This window comes from Pimephales promelas, chromosome 19 (genome assembly GCF_988280905.1).
Source record: "Pimephales promelas chromosome 19, fPimPro1.hap1.1, whole genome shotgun sequence".
In the NCBI taxonomy this organism is placed as follows: domain Eukaryota; kingdom Metazoa; phylum Chordata; class Actinopteri; order Cypriniformes; family Leuciscidae; genus Pimephales; species Pimephales promelas.
The window spans coordinates 15,733,260-15,756,167 of NC_142787.1; the positions used below are offsets into that span (position 1 = coordinate 15,733,260).

The 22,908-nt window shown below is 35.1% G+C and overlaps 1 protein-coding gene across 1 annotated transcript in view; it reads left to right on the top strand.

Annotated features, from left to right (window-relative positions):
* nr6a1b (nuclear receptor subfamily 6, group A, member 1b) overlaps nucleotides 1-22,908 on the top strand; it is a 28,908-nt gene continuing 6,000 nt past the window's right edge. The window contains exons 1-5 of the mRNA XM_039689533.2: nucleotides 1-183; nucleotides 6,589-6,624; nucleotides 16,950-17,177; nucleotides 18,644-18,699; nucleotides 21,538-21,698. Coding sequence (XP_039545467.2) covers nucleotides 120-183; nucleotides 6,589-6,624; nucleotides 16,950-17,177; nucleotides 18,644-18,699; nucleotides 21,538-21,698 — 545 coding nt within the window. The 5' untranslated portion in view covers nucleotides 1-119. The remainder of the gene's footprint in view (nucleotides 184-6,588; nucleotides 6,625-16,949; nucleotides 17,178-18,643; nucleotides 18,700-21,537; nucleotides 21,699-22,908) is intronic.

The following is a 22,908-nucleotide window of genomic DNA, read 5'->3' on the forward strand; positions in this document are numbered from 1 at the left end:
CACGCTGTCACGAGCGTTTGACATGAGCGCGCGGTTCTTCGAGGGCTCGCGGAGGTCAGAGCTCAGAGAGTGCAGGCGGACCGCGGAGAGACACGCTCGCTCAGTTCATCTACAGGAGGATGGAGGTGGAGAACCGACCCAACGGATTTCACTTCTCCAAACAGGACAAATTACTGAGCAGCGGTGAGTTTCTGGTGCCCGTGCACAGTTATTGAGTCTCAGATGAAAATGAAGGTGTTTGAAATACAGTTCTGAATCTTATGTGTAATGCTCATGCATGAGGTCAAAATTCAGGCAAAGTATTGGCTATAATTATCTCTCACTGGTGTAATATAAATAGCGAGTGAATTTTAGAGCATTCTCAATGCAACTTTCAGCAATGTTAACGTAATCTTTAGGTTTACCCCTTGTAACATATGGAGTAAATGTGATGAATGGACGTATAGAGCTCGAGTTTGAGGGATTGGGGACAGTGGGGTCTTTTAAAGCGCTGCTGAGGAATGTTTTTTATATGCACGTCCACGAGGAATCGTAAAAGATGAACTTTTGAACTTGAGCGAATCACCCTCGAGCGCCACAAAAACACGTCAATGACAACAAACAACCAACTATAGTATAACGTTTTTAATCAGTGGCGTTTCCATTGTAGGCACAAACAAAAAAAAAATTAAAAAGGCAATTCATTCTGTTAAAAATATTTGTGAATAATGTGTCTTATGGGCTAAGGGTTAAAAAAAAATGTTTTATAAATTATTTTTAGTAAAGAGATTATATTTGTTTCGCGTCTCTCGCGTCTCAGTCCGTCAGGTTGTTTCAGTCATTCTAAATAATATTTTCTTTACTTACTTAAAATCAGTTAATGTAAATATTGCCACACAAAACACATTTAGTTTTTAGAATTTTTTTCAGTCATCATTTGACATCTTTTTTATGAGCATTAATTGCCTTAAGCTGACTTTAAGCCACCCCTACACTAATTGTATTGTGTAACATTTATGCTATGTTATTTAGAAATCACAAACCTTTCAAACTACTGAATGGGATAATTGTGTAATTTTCTGTAATTGCATCCCAAATTAATCACAATACACTATGCATTTACAGTATATACTTATACGCAACTTATAAGTCCACTTATATACTTATAAGTCCAACTACATAATTAAAGCTGTACAACATTCCATACATCGTTTTTTTCGGATCATCCGGATATTTAAAGTGTACTTTTTCTATTAGGAATTATCATTGTGGACACAGTACTTACACTAATAATAGCACAGAGAGAAAAGAGAGAAAAGCCTTCAGTCTAAAATTCTGTCACTATTCTAAGAAAGAAACGCACATACACTCTAAGATGACCAGCTTGTTTTTAGCAAACACAAAGGTTTCCAGGACTTCCCAGCTTTTACAGCCGCGTTTCCAGCATCTGTTTGGCCTATATGCACACACCGCATAAAATTTATTCAGCAAACTCCTAATTTGAACAGTTACATTAAGTCTAGATGAGCAGCGTTGCTATAGCAACACTGGATTGGTCACTGCACATACCAGAATACAACTGTACAGTCAACAGCCTTGACCTTTCACTTCTGAGTGACCTTTCTCCTCTCACTGACCTTATAGAGCGGAAAAAGAGAGAGGAAGGCGAAGCCAACATGTATGTGTCTTAAATGCGACATTAGAGTAAAAGAGTAATTCATTTTTAGTGATTTATATAAATCAAGCTGTTAACAAAACAAGCTCAGATTTCCTCCTTTGCACAATTAGGTAAAAATGAAGTGAGTGTGTGTGGGTATTTATTCACTATGTTATGGGGTCAAAATCCCCTCAATGATAATAATAGTCCCATGAGTAAAACTGCTTATAAATCATACTAAGCGATGTTTTTCGAAACTGTAAAAATGCAAAGAGTTTTCTGTGATGGGTAGATTTAGCATTAGGGTTAGTGTAAAGGGAACGCATAGACAGTTTGTACAGTATAAAAATCCTTATGTCTATGGAGAGTCCCCACAAAACATGGAAACCCTATGTGCATGCATGCATTGTGTGTGATTTGCGATTTAGTCTTTAAGGTTGAGACCCCTTCCCCCACAAATAAACAAACACACAAACACGCATCATAAACACATAGAAGATAAACTTCCTGTCCACCCACCCACACAGGGATCATAAAACCCCCCCTTTGCGCTGGCCATTCCATGACCTCTTGTTTCGACCCCCTTGTTGCCATAGAAACTTTGACCGAACAGGTAGTTTCATTCTGTCCCATGAGAGTTTTTGTTTTCATTAATTTTTCAATATTATGTGCGATTTTCAAACCAAAAAAAAAAAAACTATTGCGTTTTAACGTTGTATCGGTTTTCTGCATTTTAGGTTGAATTTTATTAGATAACGTAACATAAACATCCTAAAAAGGTGTTCAGCGTAATATTTTCTCTTCTTTTTCGTAGTTTGAATCGTTTCTTATTTTTAATCTCTTTTAAAATGCATGTAAAATACAATATATAAAGGTTCCTCAAGGGGGCTTGCACAGCGATGCCATAAGAACCATGTTTTTTCTTCTTTTTTTTTTCTTTAAATCTAGAACCATTTTCCATAAAGAACCTTTTGTTGAATATAAAGGTTCCATGACTGTTTAAGGTTCTTCATGGATGTGTGTGGTGAGTTTTGATGAAATCTGAGAGCTTTCTGTCCCATCAAAGACAGCCATATGCAACTGTTACACTTCAAAATGTTAATCAATCAATGAAAGAATTTTCGTTTTTGGCTGAAAAACCCTTTAAGGTTTTTTTTTTTTTTTAATCACTAGGTCAACCCATAAGCTATAGTAACCACTAATTATTAATATATGAGTATTACAAGTATATTCGAGACATATTGATGAACAGCTGAAAACATTTAATTACAAGATCTTAACAATGAAATGGTAAAAGTAAGAAAGAAAACAATTATTATACTATTTTTCTCATTATAAAATACTTAAGCCTACAGTTTTAACATGACCACTACAGCCAGTCAGTGCATGTCGCTGTAGGCCACAGGCTATAGTGTTTCTTTCTTTACATAGTGAAACTGGCAACTACTTGCCTGGCATGAATAGTACAGCATTTTAGTCATTTTTGATGATCGTTTTGACAATGTTTTCATCTGTACGTGGAAAACGCCATTTGGAAACCTTTTTCGTTTTTAGTACATCGTTGTCGTGTACACTCTAAAAAATGCTGGGTTGTTTTAACCCAATTTTGGGTAAAATATGGACAAACCCAGCCATGGGTTACATTTTTAAATTACATTTTTAACCCAATGGCTGGGATTGTCCATATTTTACCCAAAATTGGGTAAAAATAACCCAGCATTTTTTAGAGTGTAAACACACCCTATAATCTTACCTGTTTCGCGTTATTGACAAATGCCACACATTATTTTCAAAAGTTTGTTTATGTTAAAAATGCTTTATCCAAATGGGTGGAAATTTTGAATGTAGCCTAATTCAAAAATGAACCTTAAATTTCAGCTTAGGTATTTTTTGAGTGTGGATTACCACACATGGCCATGCGCACACACACATTGTGATGAGTAGAGGCGCGGGGGGTTGACTGGGATTTCATGTCCTTGGATCTGAATGATGAAGCCCTGGAAAATGGAAAATAAATGGATATTCAGGTTACATATCACTACTACATCTGTATACCTCCCCTCCCGATCCCTCTTTGCTTCCATCAGCCAAGTGGAACAGAAGACATCTGGGCAGCCTCATCCTTTTCTTCTGAAGGCTGGGGGTGGGGTGTGTGTGTCTCTGTGTGTGAGTGTGTGTGTCTCTATACCTGTGTGTATATTGCTGCATGTCTATGTGTGTGTCCTGGTAAATCCATACGTTATGAGGACAAAATGTCAAAGATTTTTTTTTAAATCATACTAAGAAATGTTTTTTGAAAATGTAAAAATGCAGTTCTTAACTAGCAGCCTTTTTAATTGATTCACCTGAAATCCAATTTCCGACATAATCGGTCAATGTAATTCAAGTGATTGAATAAAAAAATGTCTGTTGCTATCATTAAATTGTAAATAAAGACATTTTTTTATATTAATATTCATATTATGTATTATCATTTATTAAGATATTTCCATTTGCTATCATAAAATTCTTAAATGCATGAGTACACATTTATTTATATTGATATCAATACATGTATTTATCAAAACATTTATTAATATTCAATTGTCATTTAAAATGTGAATAAAAATAAACATTTATTTATATTGATATAGTTATTATTTTTTTAAAAACATTTTCATTTGCTATCATGAAATTCTTGTTTTAGATAAAATACACATTCATTTGTGTTGATATCAGCATATCTATTTTTTATTTTTTATATTAAATATACAATTATTGATATTAATATAAATATTTATTTATTTAAAAAAAATAGTCAATAAAATGTCATTTTCGAAATATATTCAAAGCCACAAAAAGTATTTGTCAATTTTAAAATGACACAAAAATGTATGAATTTAATTGCATCCAATTTAATTCATTGAATCAAGTACTAAATATGTTTAATTCTTATATTATAGATATTTTATGATTTCTTATTTTAAAATATATAAACAAATCTCACGAATGTATTTTAACAATAAACCAATAGATTGTAATGTGTAATTTCTGGTTGTCAAACTTTAGTGGATCATGTGAAAGCCACATGGTTTGATATTTTGACGAAGTGTGTGTGTGTGTGTGTGTGGGGTGGGGTGGGGTGGGGTGGGGTGGGGGGGGGGGGGGCCTAGAAGGCAGACGGTGAGTATTTGCTCCTGTAGCTCAATACCAACGGCCTACAGCCATCATAGATATTGGATTATCTTCAAGGAGCCTGTGTGTTCTGGTCCACCATATGCCATGGATTGCTGGAGTGTGTGTGAGATGCCCTGCGTGTGGCAGATCAAAAATCCGCAGCTGCCAGCGAGCCGAAGAGATCACACTCATACACACACACACGTGGCGGTTTCTGAAGAGGTCGCGAAGGTCGTGTCCTGAGGGACAGAAGTGAGAGGACTGGGCAGATGGGTGTGTGTATGAGAGAAAGATAGATAGAGAAAGTGTTGTTTTAGGAATGAGAAGAGGCATTGTTATAAAGTTGTCTTGATGTTCTGTGTGGTAAGATGAACTTAAGTGTGTCCATCACAGAACATTTGGACAATCTTTACAGCATGAAAAAGATGGTTATAATGGCAGAAATTCCTGCAAGCATATTGAAGGAATTTAAGGGAATATTTTAATGAAAATTCTGTCATTTACTCCATTTTATTAAAGATACTTTTTTTAAAGTCAATTTACCCTTGTAATGTGTTTGTCTCTTATGATAGTCACTCGCTGCATCTAAAATTGAATACTTCACTTATTTAGAATTCTGTGTTAAAAACTATAAACATCATTTCCCATGATGCTGTCCAAAAATTCCACCAATCAAGAGAGTCGAAGCAAGCAAAAAACGCACCAAAGGGTCTTGTTAAACACGCCCACCCCCATTAAGCACTGCGAATGATGTAATAGTGTCTCCCTATACACACTGTAAAAATGAATACGCTTTATCTAATCAAGAGAATTGTGGCAACAGATTACAAGCAATATTAGTAATTAAATTGAACAAATTAGATTTGAGTAACAATCAAATTAACCATTTAAAATGAGTAAAGTTTACACCAAAAAAATAAACAATCTGAATAACAGACAGACGTCAAAGATTAATTATTTTATATTATCTTTATTTTATATTGCCAACATTGAAGACACCTGATGTTAACAAGCAGAATCACTGAAGGAGAAAACCATTTTAAATCAAACACCGATCACCATAATGGTGACCTCAATTTATGTTTTTTTTGGTTGTTGTTGTTGCTGTAAGTTTTACTCATTTTAAATGGTTAACTTTTAAGGAATTAATCTGATTAATTATTACTCAACTCTAATTTGTTAAATTTACTTAATAATATTGCTTGTAATCTGTTGCCACAATTTTTTTTTTGAATAGATAAAGCATATAAATTTTTACAGTGCACTCTCAAAATACTTACATATTTGATTATCATATTGCAATAAACTTAAAATAAATTGTTTATATATCTACATTTTAAATGAGCACTTTTATATTTTTTCATTGTTTTTAATTCGATTATGCTGTTCACAATGCTTTATGGGATTGTTGTCCTTTCCATCACTAAAGTTTAGTACGCCGTCTTTATTTCACATACATTTATGGCTTTATTTTTGGCTGATTTTCAATTTTTTTTTTTTTTTTTTGCTTCAGTTTGAATGGTGTTGTGATTCACCTCAGCTGGTTGATTTGGTTCATGGCTTAAAATGCTTAGACTTTTTTGAAATCCCTATGGAAGAAGTGAATGTGGAAAGAAACTTCCGGAACCAACGCTACTGACAAAGTTGCTGTTTCACTCTATAGATGTGGAAGTAAAAGAACACACTTATACAGAGACCCTATTTGTTGAAAAGGAATAAAGTAGCTCATTAACATTATTCTAAAAGCAGTGTTTTCTCTTCCCCTCATATTCTCTCACTCTTTCCCTCATCTGTAGGTTTTTATGAAGAGAACTCCCTCCAAGATGACACAGGTGAGGAATGATCTCCACGCTGCCATCCACTGGCTATATCGCACACTCATTCCTGTGCTTTGTGTCTCAAACATTTTCAGTCCATGAATCATGAACATCATAGGGTGGGGCTTTTATAGAGCCATTTAAGAGAGTTGTAGTTCTGCATTCTGGAATAAAAAATCAAGCAAACAAACAAACATCCAGAGTAAAATGCGACTGCAGTTCTCATCTTCACCAGTAGAGTCTATCACAGAGCTCTTTCTTTCTCCCAAGTTCTCCAAAGCTCTGGTAAAAGTGGACTTTTTAGAGGTCAGGATTAGTTCAGGGGCTTCTTATATTGCCAGCAAGTCTTTCTGTGATGCGTGCATGCATGCTGTTGTAAAGCTGCACAAGTCAGTGTCGAACATTGTTAGAGAAAGCAGCTGATTTATGTGAGAAACCAATTAAGCTGTAAAGCATCGGAAGAGCTCTTCAAAAGCACACACACACACACACACTGGTGACATCACCTTCACTCCCTGTGTCTGTGAAGTCAAAGTTAGGTCAGCAATGAGACACGTGTAAACAAGCAGGAATTAGGCCTCCAATTGGCTGAAAGTATTTTGGTGATTAATTGGAATATTTCTAATTTTACAGTATTCTAAATTTAATATTAAATGTAATAATTTACAATGTTATGATTTTACGCAATAGTCATAAAATTTAGTGGCATTCTATGTAACTTTTTGAGCACTAAATGCTATGGTTAAGTGTTCTAAGTCAAGACACATTTATTTATATAGCTCTTTATACAATACAGATCGTTTCAAAGCAGCTTCACAATAATACAAATTAAAATATTTATGTAAAAAATTAATTGTCAAATCCTTTTTTTTTAAATTATTAAACAAGTTCAATTTCAGCTGTAAAGAAGCTCTACAGAAGATAGACGTTATTCAGCTCAATTTTGTTCAGTGTTGTTTCCATTCAGAGCCGTGATGCAAAAGTGCATCATTGCTTACCTTACATTTTACACCATCCTGTGCTTGTTCAAGTGAAGGTTTGAGAGGTATTTGCTGTTTTCTCAGCTAATTTGACATCTGTAGGTCACTATTTTGTCTGCAAGGGTTGGTATTTAGGCCTGAAGGTCATGAATGCCTGAAATGCCTTACCAGACGTTGTTTCAGTGTTCCTCCTGCAGTTTGCACTCATTGGTCAGTGAGTCGCTCGCATGTTAAACCCAACGACATCAATGAATGTATATCGCAGCCGTAATAATGAGGAAAGTGCCGGGTTGTTTGCTAGGAGAGAGTGTTGGCGTGTGTAGTATGTGGTAATCTCAGGGCACAGCCAACGGTCGATGGTTTCTTATGCATCCAAACTCACCGACAGCGTTGAATGTTCCCAGAATGCACCAGGTGTGTACCCAAAACCCAATGAGATATGATTAACCTTATCTAGATTTGCCATTTTGATTTAACAAGATTTGTATTTGCTGAAAAATTGTCAGTAAAGGTTCTTCAAGTCCCCCTGCAGTTCATTGTTTCCATTGACTTGATAATCAAAATGACATATTTAATGTAAAAATAGTTTTTAATAGAATTTTACATGTGAAAATAAATTCTTCATGTCTTAAAATAGCTTAAATGTAGCTCTACACCCTTGCTTCATTTAGTAAACCTGAAGGTTTATGAATATGCAAATTAGCCCCGTCTCCATAGCAGTTCGGATCCACTCGCTCTACTGTAGTAAACGTTAATTTATGTGATTAGCCTTTATCAAACAGCTAATAATGTGTGTGTATTGTTACACAAACCATGTTACCGGTCGCCATCTCAGAGTCAGACAGCTGTCTTCTGAAACTCAGCTTCCTTGGAAATGCTTTGAACATCACATAAAGTCAGTGGAGAAAGGCACATAATTTGTCATAACATGGTAATATGCATAATTCAGCGACTATATTGTAATATGCACCCGATTTTTCCTGTCCATTCTTAAAGGGTTAGTTCACCCAAAAATGAAAATTCTGTCAGTATTTACTCACCCTCATGTTGTTCCAACCCCGTAAGACCTTCGTTCATCTTCGGAACACAAATTAAGATATTTAAGATATTAAGATCGCTCCTGCATACAGTCCATAGGCTTCTTGAGGGACTGGCTCTTGCTGTCCTCGAAAAGTCATTAAAGACATCGTTAAAATAGTCCAAGTGACTACAGGGGCTCAATCTTAAGTTTATCAAACGACGAGAACACTTTTGTGCGCAAAAAAACAACAAAAATAACAACTTTATTTCAACTATTCGTTTATTTCTCCCTCTGCGCGAGTCAGGTTACTAGTTTAATAGCGTAAGCTTCTGTTGTTGTACGTCACACGCATCACACACACATGACCAGCGTCGGCCAATAGTGAGCCTACGTGTGACGTAGCTCTACGCAATCACACTACGTTAACTGACTTACAGGCTCATGGAGAACGAAGTGAATAGTTGAAATAAAGTCGTAATTTTTGTTGTTTTTTTGCGCACAAAAGTGTTCTCGTCGTTTGATAAACTTAAGATTGAGCCCCTGTAGTCACTTGGACTATTTTAACGATGTCTTTAATGACTTTTCGAGGACAGCAAGAGCCAGTCCCTCAAGAAGCCTATGGACTGTATGCAGGAGCGATCTTAATATCTTAAATATCTTAATTTGTGTTCCGAAGATGAACGAAGGTCTTACGGGGTTGGAACAACATGAGGGTGAGTAAATACTGACAGAATTTTCATTTTTGGGTGAACTAACCCTTTAAAATTGTACTTGTACTCACTGTGGAAATGCCCCACCCCCACTTTGACAGGATTGGTTGCATGTTTGTGACGACAGGAAACAGGAACGTTTTATACATTCATTGGGTCTCATTCATAAAAAAATTGTAAATATACGAGTAAATATGAGAGTGATTTGCGCGTAAAGAGACCTTCCTGAAAACTCTTCTCCTGATTCACAAATACTTCGTAAACGTCAGATTTGATAGTGAAATGTGTGTGTTAATGAATTCCAATCAGTTGTAAATGGGATGCGTGTGCACGTTCATTCTCAATTACCATAAATCGCTCCCATTATATCCAACTGACATCTATATATATATAGGCATATACTAACGTGAATGCGAATGAAAAAGAAAGATTTCTCGGCTGCAGAAATTGAAGTTTTATTATCAGAATTCATTCAAAACGCCACATTTTATTTTCAAGCGTACATAGAGGCCTATCAGGTCCTTGGCAGCATATTACAGATGCAGTTAATGGAGTTTCATCTGTCAATCGAACAGTCCCAGAAGTGAGAAGAAAATGGTTCGGCATTAAGTTTGACAACAAAAAACGAATTAGTTCACTTTGGAAAAATCGTATTCAAACTGGAGAAGGACCGCCATCGATCACCAGATCTGCTATTACTGGCTCTCGTAATAAAAGTAAAAAGAAAAAACGTATGTAACTACTATATAATATTTTTTTCAAAATGCTCTTTAAATATGTACCCGATTAAGGTGAATTAAAATGCAGCCTTATTAACGAGCAAAACGTTCGGATGTTAAGCGCACCATTTACGCGTGGCCGGGACCTGGGAGCAGGTGTAGATTTCTTGCGTACCAACTAACATTTGGAAAATACGAACATTTTAATGAATCCAAAAATTTATGCCAGAACCACTTTACACATGATTTACACACAAATTCGTTCTGCTCGTGTTTCATGAATGAGACCCATTGTCTTTAATACACTGCAGTTTTAAGGAGAAAATACTCTGCAATGATGTTGACTTATGAATTTCCACATGGTTTATCTTAAAATATATTAAAAACGGCACACAGACATATAAACAACATTAAAAACGTCTCTTATTTTTAATGATTTACACCACATGGGGTCTTCTACAGTAAAATAATGCAAAAGTTGCTAACAATTGGTTAAAATGTTTAATGTATTATGAAGAGCATCAAACAGGCAGAACACACTGAAGTGATTGTGTAATTTATGCTGATGCTTTAGCATATAATTAGTATTATATTATATTCCGGGAGAATGCATGTTATTATTTAGAGAGAAACTATGTGGTTGCAATCATCTGCTATTGTATGATGGTCTTTAGTGATGTTGGGTATTCATTCAAATTCATAAGAAGACTGATTGTTGTTACCTTGGCTGAGATTGAAAATATTGTTTTATTTAATATATATATATATATATATATATATATATATATATATATACTATTGTCCTTTGAAGGAGTTGCTGCCATTTATTATGTTTGAGAAACAATCATGGTTCATTGTTATGATAATAATTCAATAGCATGGTGTGATATTGCTTTTATTTGTACCATAATATTCTTTGGAGTAACCCTATTAAGGATAACGATATGATAACAATTCAGTACCATGGCATGCCATGAAATTGTGGTATTTTTTTGATTATGTACCATAGTATTCATTGAAATACTGTGGAAATATGATTATAGTAAATTGAAAATAGTCATTCTGTATATATATATTAGAAATCTTGTTTTTTATGTTAGAATATACATTTCATAATCATTCATATGCTAGAAAAGTGTCATACTGTTTTCTTTTAATATAATAATTTGATTCTAATTAGCATTGTAGTCATTTGCATATGTAAAATGGATCTAAGTAGAACTGGGTCAGTGTCACAATGCATAAAGCTGAGCCAGCTGAATCAGACACAAGAGCAACTGAACTTACAGAGTGATGGAGAAAGCTACAAAAATATCAAATGAGAAAGAGTAAGCCAATCTTACCTCAACATAGTTACCTTGACTCTCCTGTCGTGTTGAAGAGTTGAATGTTATCTGGAGGAATGCCTGCTTTTCTTTTTCTCTATCTCTCATGCTCGCATCAAGAAGCATCTGTGGTAAGCAAACATGCACATTCACTGCTGGATGAGTCACTACAGTGCTAACATCCTCATTGTGAGTTTGTCGTATTTGAGATGAACTATATATGACCCAAATGATGTGCTGCTACGGATTTGGCCATGTGCATTGAGTGATGGATTCTGGTTGGCTGAGATTCCTGATGCTCTGAATTGAAGAAATCTGATTGGCTGAGGCTGAGTTCATTTGCGTAGACGGAGAAAGACAAACAGAAAAAGAGAGATGTTGGGGGGGAGGGGGGGGGGGTCTTGGGAATAATTGATGAAAGATAATGATCAAAGAGGAAAGAGGAGATGTGGTAGAATACATTTCGCCACTGGGCAGTTTTCGTACAGCTAAATCATGCGGTTTGTTACGCTTTGCCTTCCGCTGGGAGCAAAAACACACACCTGTCCAATACCTACAAAACATTTTCTGGCATTTTGTGTGTGTGGGTGTATGTTTGGCTTTGTTTTCTATGTTGCTTTGACATTGTGGCCCTAATCTTTCTGAACACTTGGGGTGCATTTCTCACAATCCTATTTGCCTACGGTGATTCTCTCGCACAAATAGGTCAACGCTCTATAGGAACTAACAATGTGTACTAACCAGCCATATCTAAAACCCCATCAAATAGGACTGGGGTTCACAGACCAATGATCTAGATGCTGGATTAGGTCACATCTGATTCTTCTGCTGGTTTAAACCCTTCCTACCTCTCAATCACAGAGAGGACTGATAAGTAAAGTCAATGAAATTTACAGCAATAGGAATCTAGTGTAAATCTTTAGCGTTACTCTTGTAAAAAAAAAAAAGCACACTTAAAAAAAGAGTACTTAGTTATTTAGTACAATTTTAAATAAATGAACTTTAAATGTACAGTAATATCAAATTACAGTTAAAATGAATATCAAGTATACATGTGCTTTATGTTAGCCATTATGTTCGTATTTTTCAAAAGCTTGACACGATTATTAAAACAATGAAAGTAAAAACTTTATTTTGAAGTTACTGTATATCAGTATTTATCAGTGTGTGTGTGTGTGTGTGTGTGTGTGTGTGTATATATATATGTATGTGTGTGTGTGTGTGTGTGTGTGTGTGTGTGTGTGTGTGTGTGTGTAATTAAATAAGTGTCCTTTTATTTCTTTAATTTTGTATTATCACCAACAACTTTCACTTTCTTAATATATATATATATTTATATATATAATATATATAAATATATATATATATATATATATATAATTTAATTAGACATTATATTTTTGGCGAAGCCCATTTTATTTGAACAAGTTACTCTAAGGCCATTACTTTCGTATTTTCATTGTTTTGCTATGTGTGATTGATATAAATGAGCTAAAGTGCTAGGACCGAGATGGCAAGACACAGAAGCTTCTGATTTCCATTGCTTCTGAATGTAGGTGGCAGTAATACACACTGACAGATCTAGAACGGCATGAACGGGGGATAGAGAGAGATGGAGTGAGAATGACACGGGGATGTAGGGAAATCAAGGGATTTGTTGCTCCTGCTGTTTCCTCTGGTGCTGTGAAGTGAACTATATGAGCCAACATCATCATCACACGCTGACTGTGAAATGTATGTTCCTTCTGATCATCACAATCAAAGGCTTGTTCAGATTAGAGTACTAGCTTACTGAATACTGTATGTAGGATGCACTGTGTACTACTTACTATGTTTTTAAATGGAATGTGAAACTAAACAGTATGCAGAACCCTTATTATGTTTTTCAGATATTATATTTTAATGTAGTGTATAATATACTGTAGCTGTTTGTGAATATTAAAGATCTGCAATGTTTCAAAGATAAAAGTTCACAATAAATAATTATTACACGGCCCTGTGGAATGCTTGATACTGATTGGTCAATTGTGCCATCCAGCGGTATGTTATTCCCCGGTAAAAACTGATAACCTGGGCTAATCCAGGTTACTGAAGTTGTTTTTTTTTCCTTGTTGAGCTAATAAAAACTTAAATCACAAATACTTAAAGGGATACTTCAGGATTCAGCATTAATTTTGTATTTGTAGGAAACCTGTAGTATTTTCAAATTACTGTGCTTTCCACCCTCATATCCCCCCGAAACGAGAGATTTATGTATTTTTTTAGGCTAAAAACTACAGTCAGTAGTAGGGGCTGTCCTGCATTTTCTCAACCCATCCATAGATGGTGGATCTCACTCACAAAATGAACACATAGTGTCAGCCATCTTTTTTTTTTTTTGGAAGCTAAGCTAGCAGGCTCTTGTTCTGTGGAGAAAGCTGAGTAGTAGGGGTTACCATCCTCTTTTTCCCGAACTTGTCCGGCCGTCAATGTCCTTGATTTAGCTTTTGCTTTCTGCAGTCGCCATTCATTGTTTACATACACACCTTTTGTTGCAATCTAACTGAATTAATCTCGAAATCCCAGGCAGACTCATCACTGAGGGTTACTACTAGCCTAGACTTGTTGTTTAACTACTGCGCCCCATTACCGGTAGGCGCCTTGTAGGAGACTATTTATATAGAGACATGCCACTTCCTCAATCCTTAATTCAAATGTATAGGGAAAACCCGTAACACCAAAGATGGTGGCCCCTCCCACTGGACAGCCAATCGTCTGCTTTTAACAGTCAAGCCGGGAAACATTTATTGCTGCGTTCAAGTCCTCATGGGAAGTTCGTGTTTTTCTTTCTATGTTTTTTTTTTTATTAGCTTATGAAACCATTGTAAACTCTATCATTATATATTAGGTATAATTTTTATATTACAATGATATCATATTTTGTGTAGAGAGCTTGCTTTATAAATAAAAAAGCCTTACAATGTCGATGAGTAAACATTGAAATTCAATTAAAAATTACCGTCAACAGACGTTGCATCCATTGATTCCGCCATGTTTCTCACTCACATGCTCCCAACTCGTACAGATCGGAGCTTAAAGAAAATCCCGAGCTCCCCACTGGTATTTACGACATTGTGGTGGCGTTCAAGTGCGTTCAACTCGTAATTACAATCTATTGAGATGACTTGAACGCAGCATAAGCCTATCGTCTGGTTCCGCCGACGCATGCGCACAGTTGATGTTTGCGGCAGCGTACAATTTGTTACTGTTTGAAAAGACGGCAGATATGCAGTGTATGTGAGTTGTGTAAATATCAGGCATCCCAAGTCTCCCAGAAGTTCCGGGTGTCTCCCACAGATTGATAGCGGCTCGCTGATGCCCGCAAATTAGTTAAAATCTCCGCAAGCGAGCAAGAGTGCGCATATACTGTGTTTCAAACTGTGCAGCGTGCGCGTGACAGAGAGCGAGAGAACCCTTGCGCATGCGTAGTAAAAGTATAACCTGTGGGAAAAACGGCGTTTTAAACCTTGTTTTGGGGCAAAGTCATCAAACTTTTTCAGCGATTTTTATTATATTTTACTTCTGTGTTTGTACATGCAGTTTTTATGTCCCGGCATGCAGTTTTTAAGTCCGAAATAGCTGCCCGGAGGCGTTGCCAAGATGGCGGCCGAGTGGCATGACTTGCCTGGCAGCAAGTGCATTCTGGGAGTTGTTGTCTTTCATCACATAAGCCAAACATACTTTTTCTGGCTTTTCTCAGTCTAGAAAGCTTCAAATTCAAAATGTATTTCACATTTCTTTTGCAAATGACCCATTTGAAATACACATTCATCTTTCCAGAGGTGAATATCCCTTTAATTAGTCCCTTTTAATTAGGATAAGTTTAGGGGTATGAATATGGTTGGGACAAAATTTTCAGACAGAAATGTTTTTCCTGGGTCAACCAAATATGTTGATCTAGGAACATCTACTTGGCGAAATCACAGTGACCTGCAAAATCAGATCCAACTGCACACAATTGCTAAAATAACATAAAAAAGCTCTGTCAGGGTCTGAACAGACCTGAGATTTCTTTCTTATTCTGTCCCTGTAAGAATGTGATGGGATTTATTACATGAAGATTATGCCTGAGGGTATTTTTTTTTTATCTTTTACTTTGACATTGGGCGCATTAGAGTGAGTGGATGTGTCGATTTTAAAAATGTGTGTCCCATAGTTCGCGTTTGCTATAAAGTTTGACCTGTGTTTGACCCAATCCTCAACAATACTGTGCCCTTACAACACACAACCTTCCTGAGGGTTGTAAAATGGCTCTAGAGTTCAGGGTTAGGTTGAGTGCTTTCCTTAGCGTTTACGACGTTCAGGCTTTTAGAAGACCTCTCCGTGACCCGCACGCTCACCTGCTCCCTCTACAGTTCACCGGCACTTCTGTTTAGCTGATTCTTTTCTGTGAATCAGTTTTTCACAGATTCATTTGAATAGTCCTTGCAATGTGTTCTCTGCATGGAATTTTACATATTATTTTGTTTTAGTATCAGTCCAGCTGTATTTATCGTCTGATAAATCTAGATTGCATGGACTGTTGCATTCAGTTGTCTTTCTTTCGATGTTTCCCATCCCCCTTCCTGCCGGCTCTCCATCTCTTTGGTTTGTTGTAAAATCTGGGTCACGCCGCATGATGCCGTAAGTCATTTGAAACACACAGTGAGACTGTAGAAGATTCCTGGCATACGCGTATGTGCCGGCCGGGCGATGTGTTTGTGTAATCCTTTGCTCTGAGATTTAGATATACACTTTTTGTAAGATTACAATGATTTCAATAAACTCAGATTAACCTACTATCAGATGTCTCAGAGACATATGTTAGACTTATGTATTTTTATTTTTATTTTTTATTTATTTTTTATCTTAAATGGCTAATGCTGATGTAAATGAGACCAAGACATTTATTTGATATGAAGTATATTAATTTATATAAATTTTCATTAATTTCACCTTAATTAATTATATATAAAAATAAATTCTGTATTTTTGACATTTGTCATGTCAAATTTATTATTTTTAATAAAAAAAACGATTTATAATAAAATAAAAAAATATTTATTTTATTTCAGTTATATATTAAAACAACAAAGAATATGTTTTAACATTTTAATTATATATATATATATATATATATATATATATATAATAAAATACATTAAAGTAATAAATTACATTAGTTCATGTTGTTACTACATTATTCAAATTAAATGAAATAAAAAAAATCTAAAAATGTGTGTGTTTATTTATGTATATATATATATATATATATATGCATTTTAAATAAACTTTTTTTTAGATTTTATCTTACTATTAATGTATTTATTATTTTATTTTGACATTTTTAGATTTGAATTAAGCTATTATTTGGTAGATTGTTTGTGATGTCCTACACATCTTGTCCCGATAAATATAGCAAAAAAAAATAAAAATAGGACATATCATACACTTTTATTGTTTTTATACAAAGCTGATACTAAAAATCTTCAAATCAAAAATATAGGGGACATTTAAAATGATAAAATTAGGCCTCTTGCTTTAATTTGCATATAATTTCCTTGTAGAGGACGGGGGTGAGCGCTGGTGTCTGATCTGCGGTGACCGGGCGTCTGGACTGCACTATGGAATCATTTCCTGTGAGGGGTGTAAGGGCTTCTTCAAACGCAGTATTTGCAACAAGCGAATCTACCGCTGCAACCGGGACAAGAACTGCCAGATGTCCCGCAAGCAACGTAACCGCTGTCAGTATTGCAGACTGCAGAAATGCCTTCAGATGGGAATGAACCGCAAGGGTGAGCAAACACATACACACACATAAGATGATGATGATTTAAAACAGCAGATTAAATCCAACATGTGCTTAAGAAATGCAGTGAGAAACTTGTTTAAATCCAGGTTATTACTATTAAAATATACATTAAAACAAAAAAGTTCATTATCAAAATCAAAATAAAAAGTAACACAATATGATTCCATTTCACTACATTAGTTAACATGAACTAACAATAATTAATAATAATTATAAAGCTTTTATTTATCTTCGTTATTTTCAACATTTACTAATACATTATTAAATTAAAAAGTTGTATCTGTTAATATGGTTTAATGGACCTTTGTTAACAATAAACAGCTGTGTTTTTATTAACAAACATGAATAACAACTGTAACAAATGTATTACTCATTGTCTGCTTATTTTAGTTAATGATTAATAGTTCATTCAAATAAAAACAATAAAAAACAGAATCTAAAATAAATGTACTTTATCATCCAAATCAAAGGAAAAATAACCATGAATAATTTTTAGTTGAATTCTTTGATGCTATGAATAATATAATATTTCATATCTTTAAAACTTCCTTTCTATTAAACATCCTTTAATCTTTTTCTTTGCCCCTGTTATTTTCTTATTTTTCCATGCTATTTTTCTCCCCTCACTCCTTTTTTACTCGTATCCACTCAGAATTACAATTTCACCCTATTTATGCAACACCTCTTTTGTATAAACACAAAAACAAAATGTTCAAGGTTTATTTACCTCTTAACTCTGTCCCTCTCATCTGTTCTTTGATGCTGCTTCATTAGAGGCAAATATCTGATCTTTCCACTATGTAAATTAGGTGATATAGATCAGGGTTTGATTGGCCATGCCTGAAGGAAAAAAAGCGTGCATAAATCAGATTGTAGATCTGGGTTGCGCCGCTGCATGTATAATCATGAGTTGCTCAGATGGCGCTGATAACAATTTTCTAGATCCAGATCATGCTGTCCATCTCTGATACCTGGGGCTAAACTCTCTCACACATATAAATATAAATCATTTACCATTTCTACACTGTTGAGTGTACTTGCCTGTGGTGTGCATCAGAGGGAGCTGTTGGTCTGTGTTGCTGTACTAACCACCAACTTCCCCCGTGCAATGTTGATCCCCCCGTGATCTGCAATACTAGTGACTTGCTTACTGCATACTACACAGTATATACGGTCACTGTGTAATGCATTCATTACTTGCATATCAAAGTGGTTAATTTTTTCAGTTTTGTGCAAAAGTGTCATGCAAGTCCCATCGAGTAATGAGTCAGAAGTTGTAAAATGCAAAAAATGCACTGATTTGTGGGATTTAATATTTTTTGGGGCTCTGCACATTTTGGTAAATATTATTAAGTAATCATCTATGCACAGTATGTTGAATATTGCAGAAATAGTATTTGTAAAATGCTAGTATGCAATTCCTTACAGATCTTTTTATCTCACTTTCAGCAATCAGAGAGGATGGGATGCCAGGAGGGAGGAATAAAATGATCGGACCTGTACAGGTAAGACAGTTGTGTACAGTTGTGTGCGTTTCTACATGGCTATAGCTATTTGTCCCAAGAAGTGAGCTAAATCTGACAAAACCTCTCTTTTGGATATATAGGGCTGTCAAAATTACAATATGTACTTGCATATAAATATTTTAATATATATATATATATATATATATAGCAAAATTTACTCTTTCTTTCTTTCTTTCTTTCTTTCTTTCTTTTTAACTTTCGATTCATTCTATTCAACTCTCTATTCAAGAATCATGAAAAGTCCACAAAAATATTAATCAGCACAACTGTTGATCATATTTAGCATTTATTAACAGAACAATGCTTCTTTCAGAAGAACATTGTAGCCGGAACTACTTCTCTCTGTGTAAATCTATGACGAGTCACGCAGGTACTGGGCAACTCCACAGCGGCAGTGATCTGAACCAGTGTAAAATAGTCCCAATGTAAACGCTTATTATAGGTGTACCATAGTGGTTCAGGATAAGACAAAAACATTGATTGGAAAATGGATTCATGATGAACTCGTTCGTTATATACATTTTGTAAATTTTGAACAGAAAAAAAGTTAAGGAATTTCAATTAATGCTCATTGCTCAAACCCCCCACAGAGCTCGCTGAGGCCCCCTTGTTGGGAAGCGATGAAATAGAAGACAGTTATTTTAAATTGGAATAGTATTTCACAATATCATTTTTTACTGTATTTTTGATCAAATACATGCAGCATAAGACTTAAAAAAGGTTTGTTTATATATATATATATATATATATATATATATATATATATATACAGTGTTGTGCAAGTTACTTCCAAACTCTAATACATTAGGTATTACTTGTTACTGTTATTTAAAAGTAATTCATTACCTTACAATATTACTGTCCCAGAATTGTAATGCGTTACATTACTCATGTATTACTTTTGAGTTACTTTCACCAAAATAACTAAGTAGAACTTAACTTTTGGGCTGTAACGATATGCAATATGAAACCAAAATCGCGATTCGCCACATCCACGAACCTACAGAATCGCGACACACCTCTTCCAACTCCAGCGTTATTCTCCTTACCGTCCATATCCAATGCTGCCTCCTTATCTTTAAATTAGGCTATTAGTATTATTTGAAGTTAACATTATAAAATACGTAGACCTACACCACAAAACTAGTTGAGGATAAATTATTTAAAATTGGGGAAGTCCAGCATTATGGACATGACATTTGCAGTCAAAACTTGAAATAAAAATTCTCAGAAAATTCATGTATTGAAACGTATACAGGCTACTTCCTTAAAGGACTCCAGACATTAGACAAATATCAGTCTATGTTTTATTTTTAATATTAGGGAAAAGACACACATTCATGCGTGACAAAAAAATAGGAGGCAAAATATATTTTTTGTAATTCTGTTAATTACACTGCGCAAATCGGATAAGAAAGGGTTGGCTCTCCAGTCTCCATAGAACTTAAAATATTCATTTTATTTTAGTTTTCGTGTTCGCATTTATGAGGAAAAAACAATGTTACAGACGCGACCGCTCTGAACTGGCACTAAAAGACTGCTTTAAAACTTTCACACAGTCTGTTGCCTTTAAGAAGTAAAAGCAGACAATACACTGTAATACAACTGTAATACAAGCCTGACTGAACATGTAACGAGTAAAATATTACTGAAAATTGATTAGTAATGCCTTACACTACTGCGTTACAGCAAAAAGTAATATGTTACTGTAATGTATTACTTTTGTAATGCGTTACTCCCAACACTGTATATATATATATATATATATATATATATATATACTGTATATATATATATATATATATATATATATTAGGGCTGTCAAACGATTAATCATAATTAATCGCATCCAAAATAAAAAAATTTGTTTACAAAATATATGTGGGTGCACTGTGTATAATTTTTTTTATATATATATAAATACACACACACACACACATGCATGTATATTTAAGAAAGAAATATTATTTATGTATAAAATATTTATATTTCTATATAATATAAATTATATATAAATCTATATACAGTATATACATGAAAATATTTCTTAAATATATACAAGCATGTTTGTGTATTTAGATATACAAAATAATTATACTCAGTGCCCCCACATATATTATGTAAACACAAACTTTTATTTTGGATGCGATTAATCACGATTAATCGTTTGACAGCCCTAATATATATATATATATATATATATACACACACAGACATATAAATTGGATCGTCCATTCTTCTCCACATAACCTAGGAGCATTCTTGCCAAATTAAACCTGAAGTGCTTTTGATTCTGAAGGCCACACACAGGGATTAAATGTGACACACAAAACCCTCTCCTTCCCTCTCTTTTCCTTAAGTATGAGTAGGTACACATCATATAGATCTATAGAGAATGGGAATGTGCAGAGTTTGTGTCTTGGGTGTCCTTGTTATCAAGTGTTTGTTTATTAGCATTGCTGCTGACTCTCCCTCATTTCATTCATTAGTTTCCATCTCATTCTGTTATACAATTGACAGATCCATCGCTTTCAGTCCACGGAAGATGACATTCAGGATGGACAAAAGATAAGCAAGAGTTTGTTTAGGGACGAGTTACACCCCATTCGCTATTGATTTAGTCTATTATTGACGGATTTAAACAGAACAAAATAAAATCTGTATAAAAGAGATAAATATAAATAATGAGCACGTTAGGATTTCTCAATATATGTCTTCGTATTGACCGATCTCCATCTTTTATCCCGTAGCGACGTTCTGTTTGTGGAGTCGATGGCGTGCATTCATCTCTGATTTTCTCCATTTCTCTCTTTGTAGATCTCGCTGGAGGAGATCGAACGAATCATGTCTGGCCAGGAGTTTAAAGAAGGAGCCGAACTATCAGACGCGTGGAGCCACGGCTACAGTAACCACAGTTCACCTGGCAACAGTATCTCCGAGGGCGCTCAGACCTTATCTTTCTCCACGCTGTCAACCAGGTGTGACCCGAATGAGATGTTCTAATGCATTTACACACGGACGCGCTGACCTGAGTCTGCCCTTTTTATGCGCGGGGACAAATGGCTTTGATCTAATTGAATTGAGGTGTTTCTGTCGTGGAACGAACCAACACGAGCAGAAAATCAAAACAAGATTAAGAAACGCTCAAATTTTTTATTCATTCATTCCTTTCGGTTGCGATTCCAAAGAGAAAAATGTCTGTTTCAAAAAAATGTGCTATTCGCTCCACCTCTGAAACATGTTTTCTTTTCTGCTGACATCATCCAGCCCTCTTGTTTTTCATAAATAGACACTTTTCACCATCTAATTAATTAATTATCCTTTCCGATGGATAAAATCAATTTCCTCGCTAGTTTTTTTTTAATATGTACTCTTTTTTTCACTCTTTTAACCCGTAAATGCAGAAATATTTCAAACAGTGACACTGTTTGATTGCGTTCAGTACTTTCTCTACAGTAAATTGCTGAGCTAATTCAAGCTTTACTGATGTATCTTCTTCTTTTGTTTTCTGCCTGCTGTAACTATGAGTGAAACGTCACTTCATCATTGCAGACATTGCCTAGCCTGGCTGCTCAAATTCATTTTCTAATTCCAATCAGCGAATAGAGGGAGTGGCTGAAAACGGTGACGTTGATGTAGCGCGTCAGATTGAGTTCAGAAAGACGTGAGAAAAGCTATTCAGTCCGTTGTTGGAAAACTGTCGAATATACAGAATTTAAAGCAGGAGCAAGAACAATGTTTGCTAAGTTTTGTTGGTGACCATGATGTTGTGGCCCTCCTCCCCATGGGGTTTGGGAAAAGTTTGATTATCCAGCTCACTCTGCTAGTGGTGAATGAGTTAGCTTAGGCGAACGATAGGGATGCAAAGCCGATAGTTGTTTTCGTCTCCCCCCTTGTTTCACTAATGGAGGACCAAGTGAAGGAGGAAGAAAAGTTTGGAGTTTGGAGTGAATTGCACTTATTCAGTCATCAAAGATTAAATTATTGTGGTGCTGGAACAATATACTTACACTGTTACACACCTGGGGTCATTAGTGACCCTATACAATTAATTCTAAAAATGAATGGAGAAAAATATTTTATAATTGTATTTTTTTTTCTTGTCTTATTGTTTACAATTGATTGATTGAGGAGTGCTAAGAAGGTTGATGTCTAACTTTAAAAAAAAATCATAAGGAGGAGGGTAGT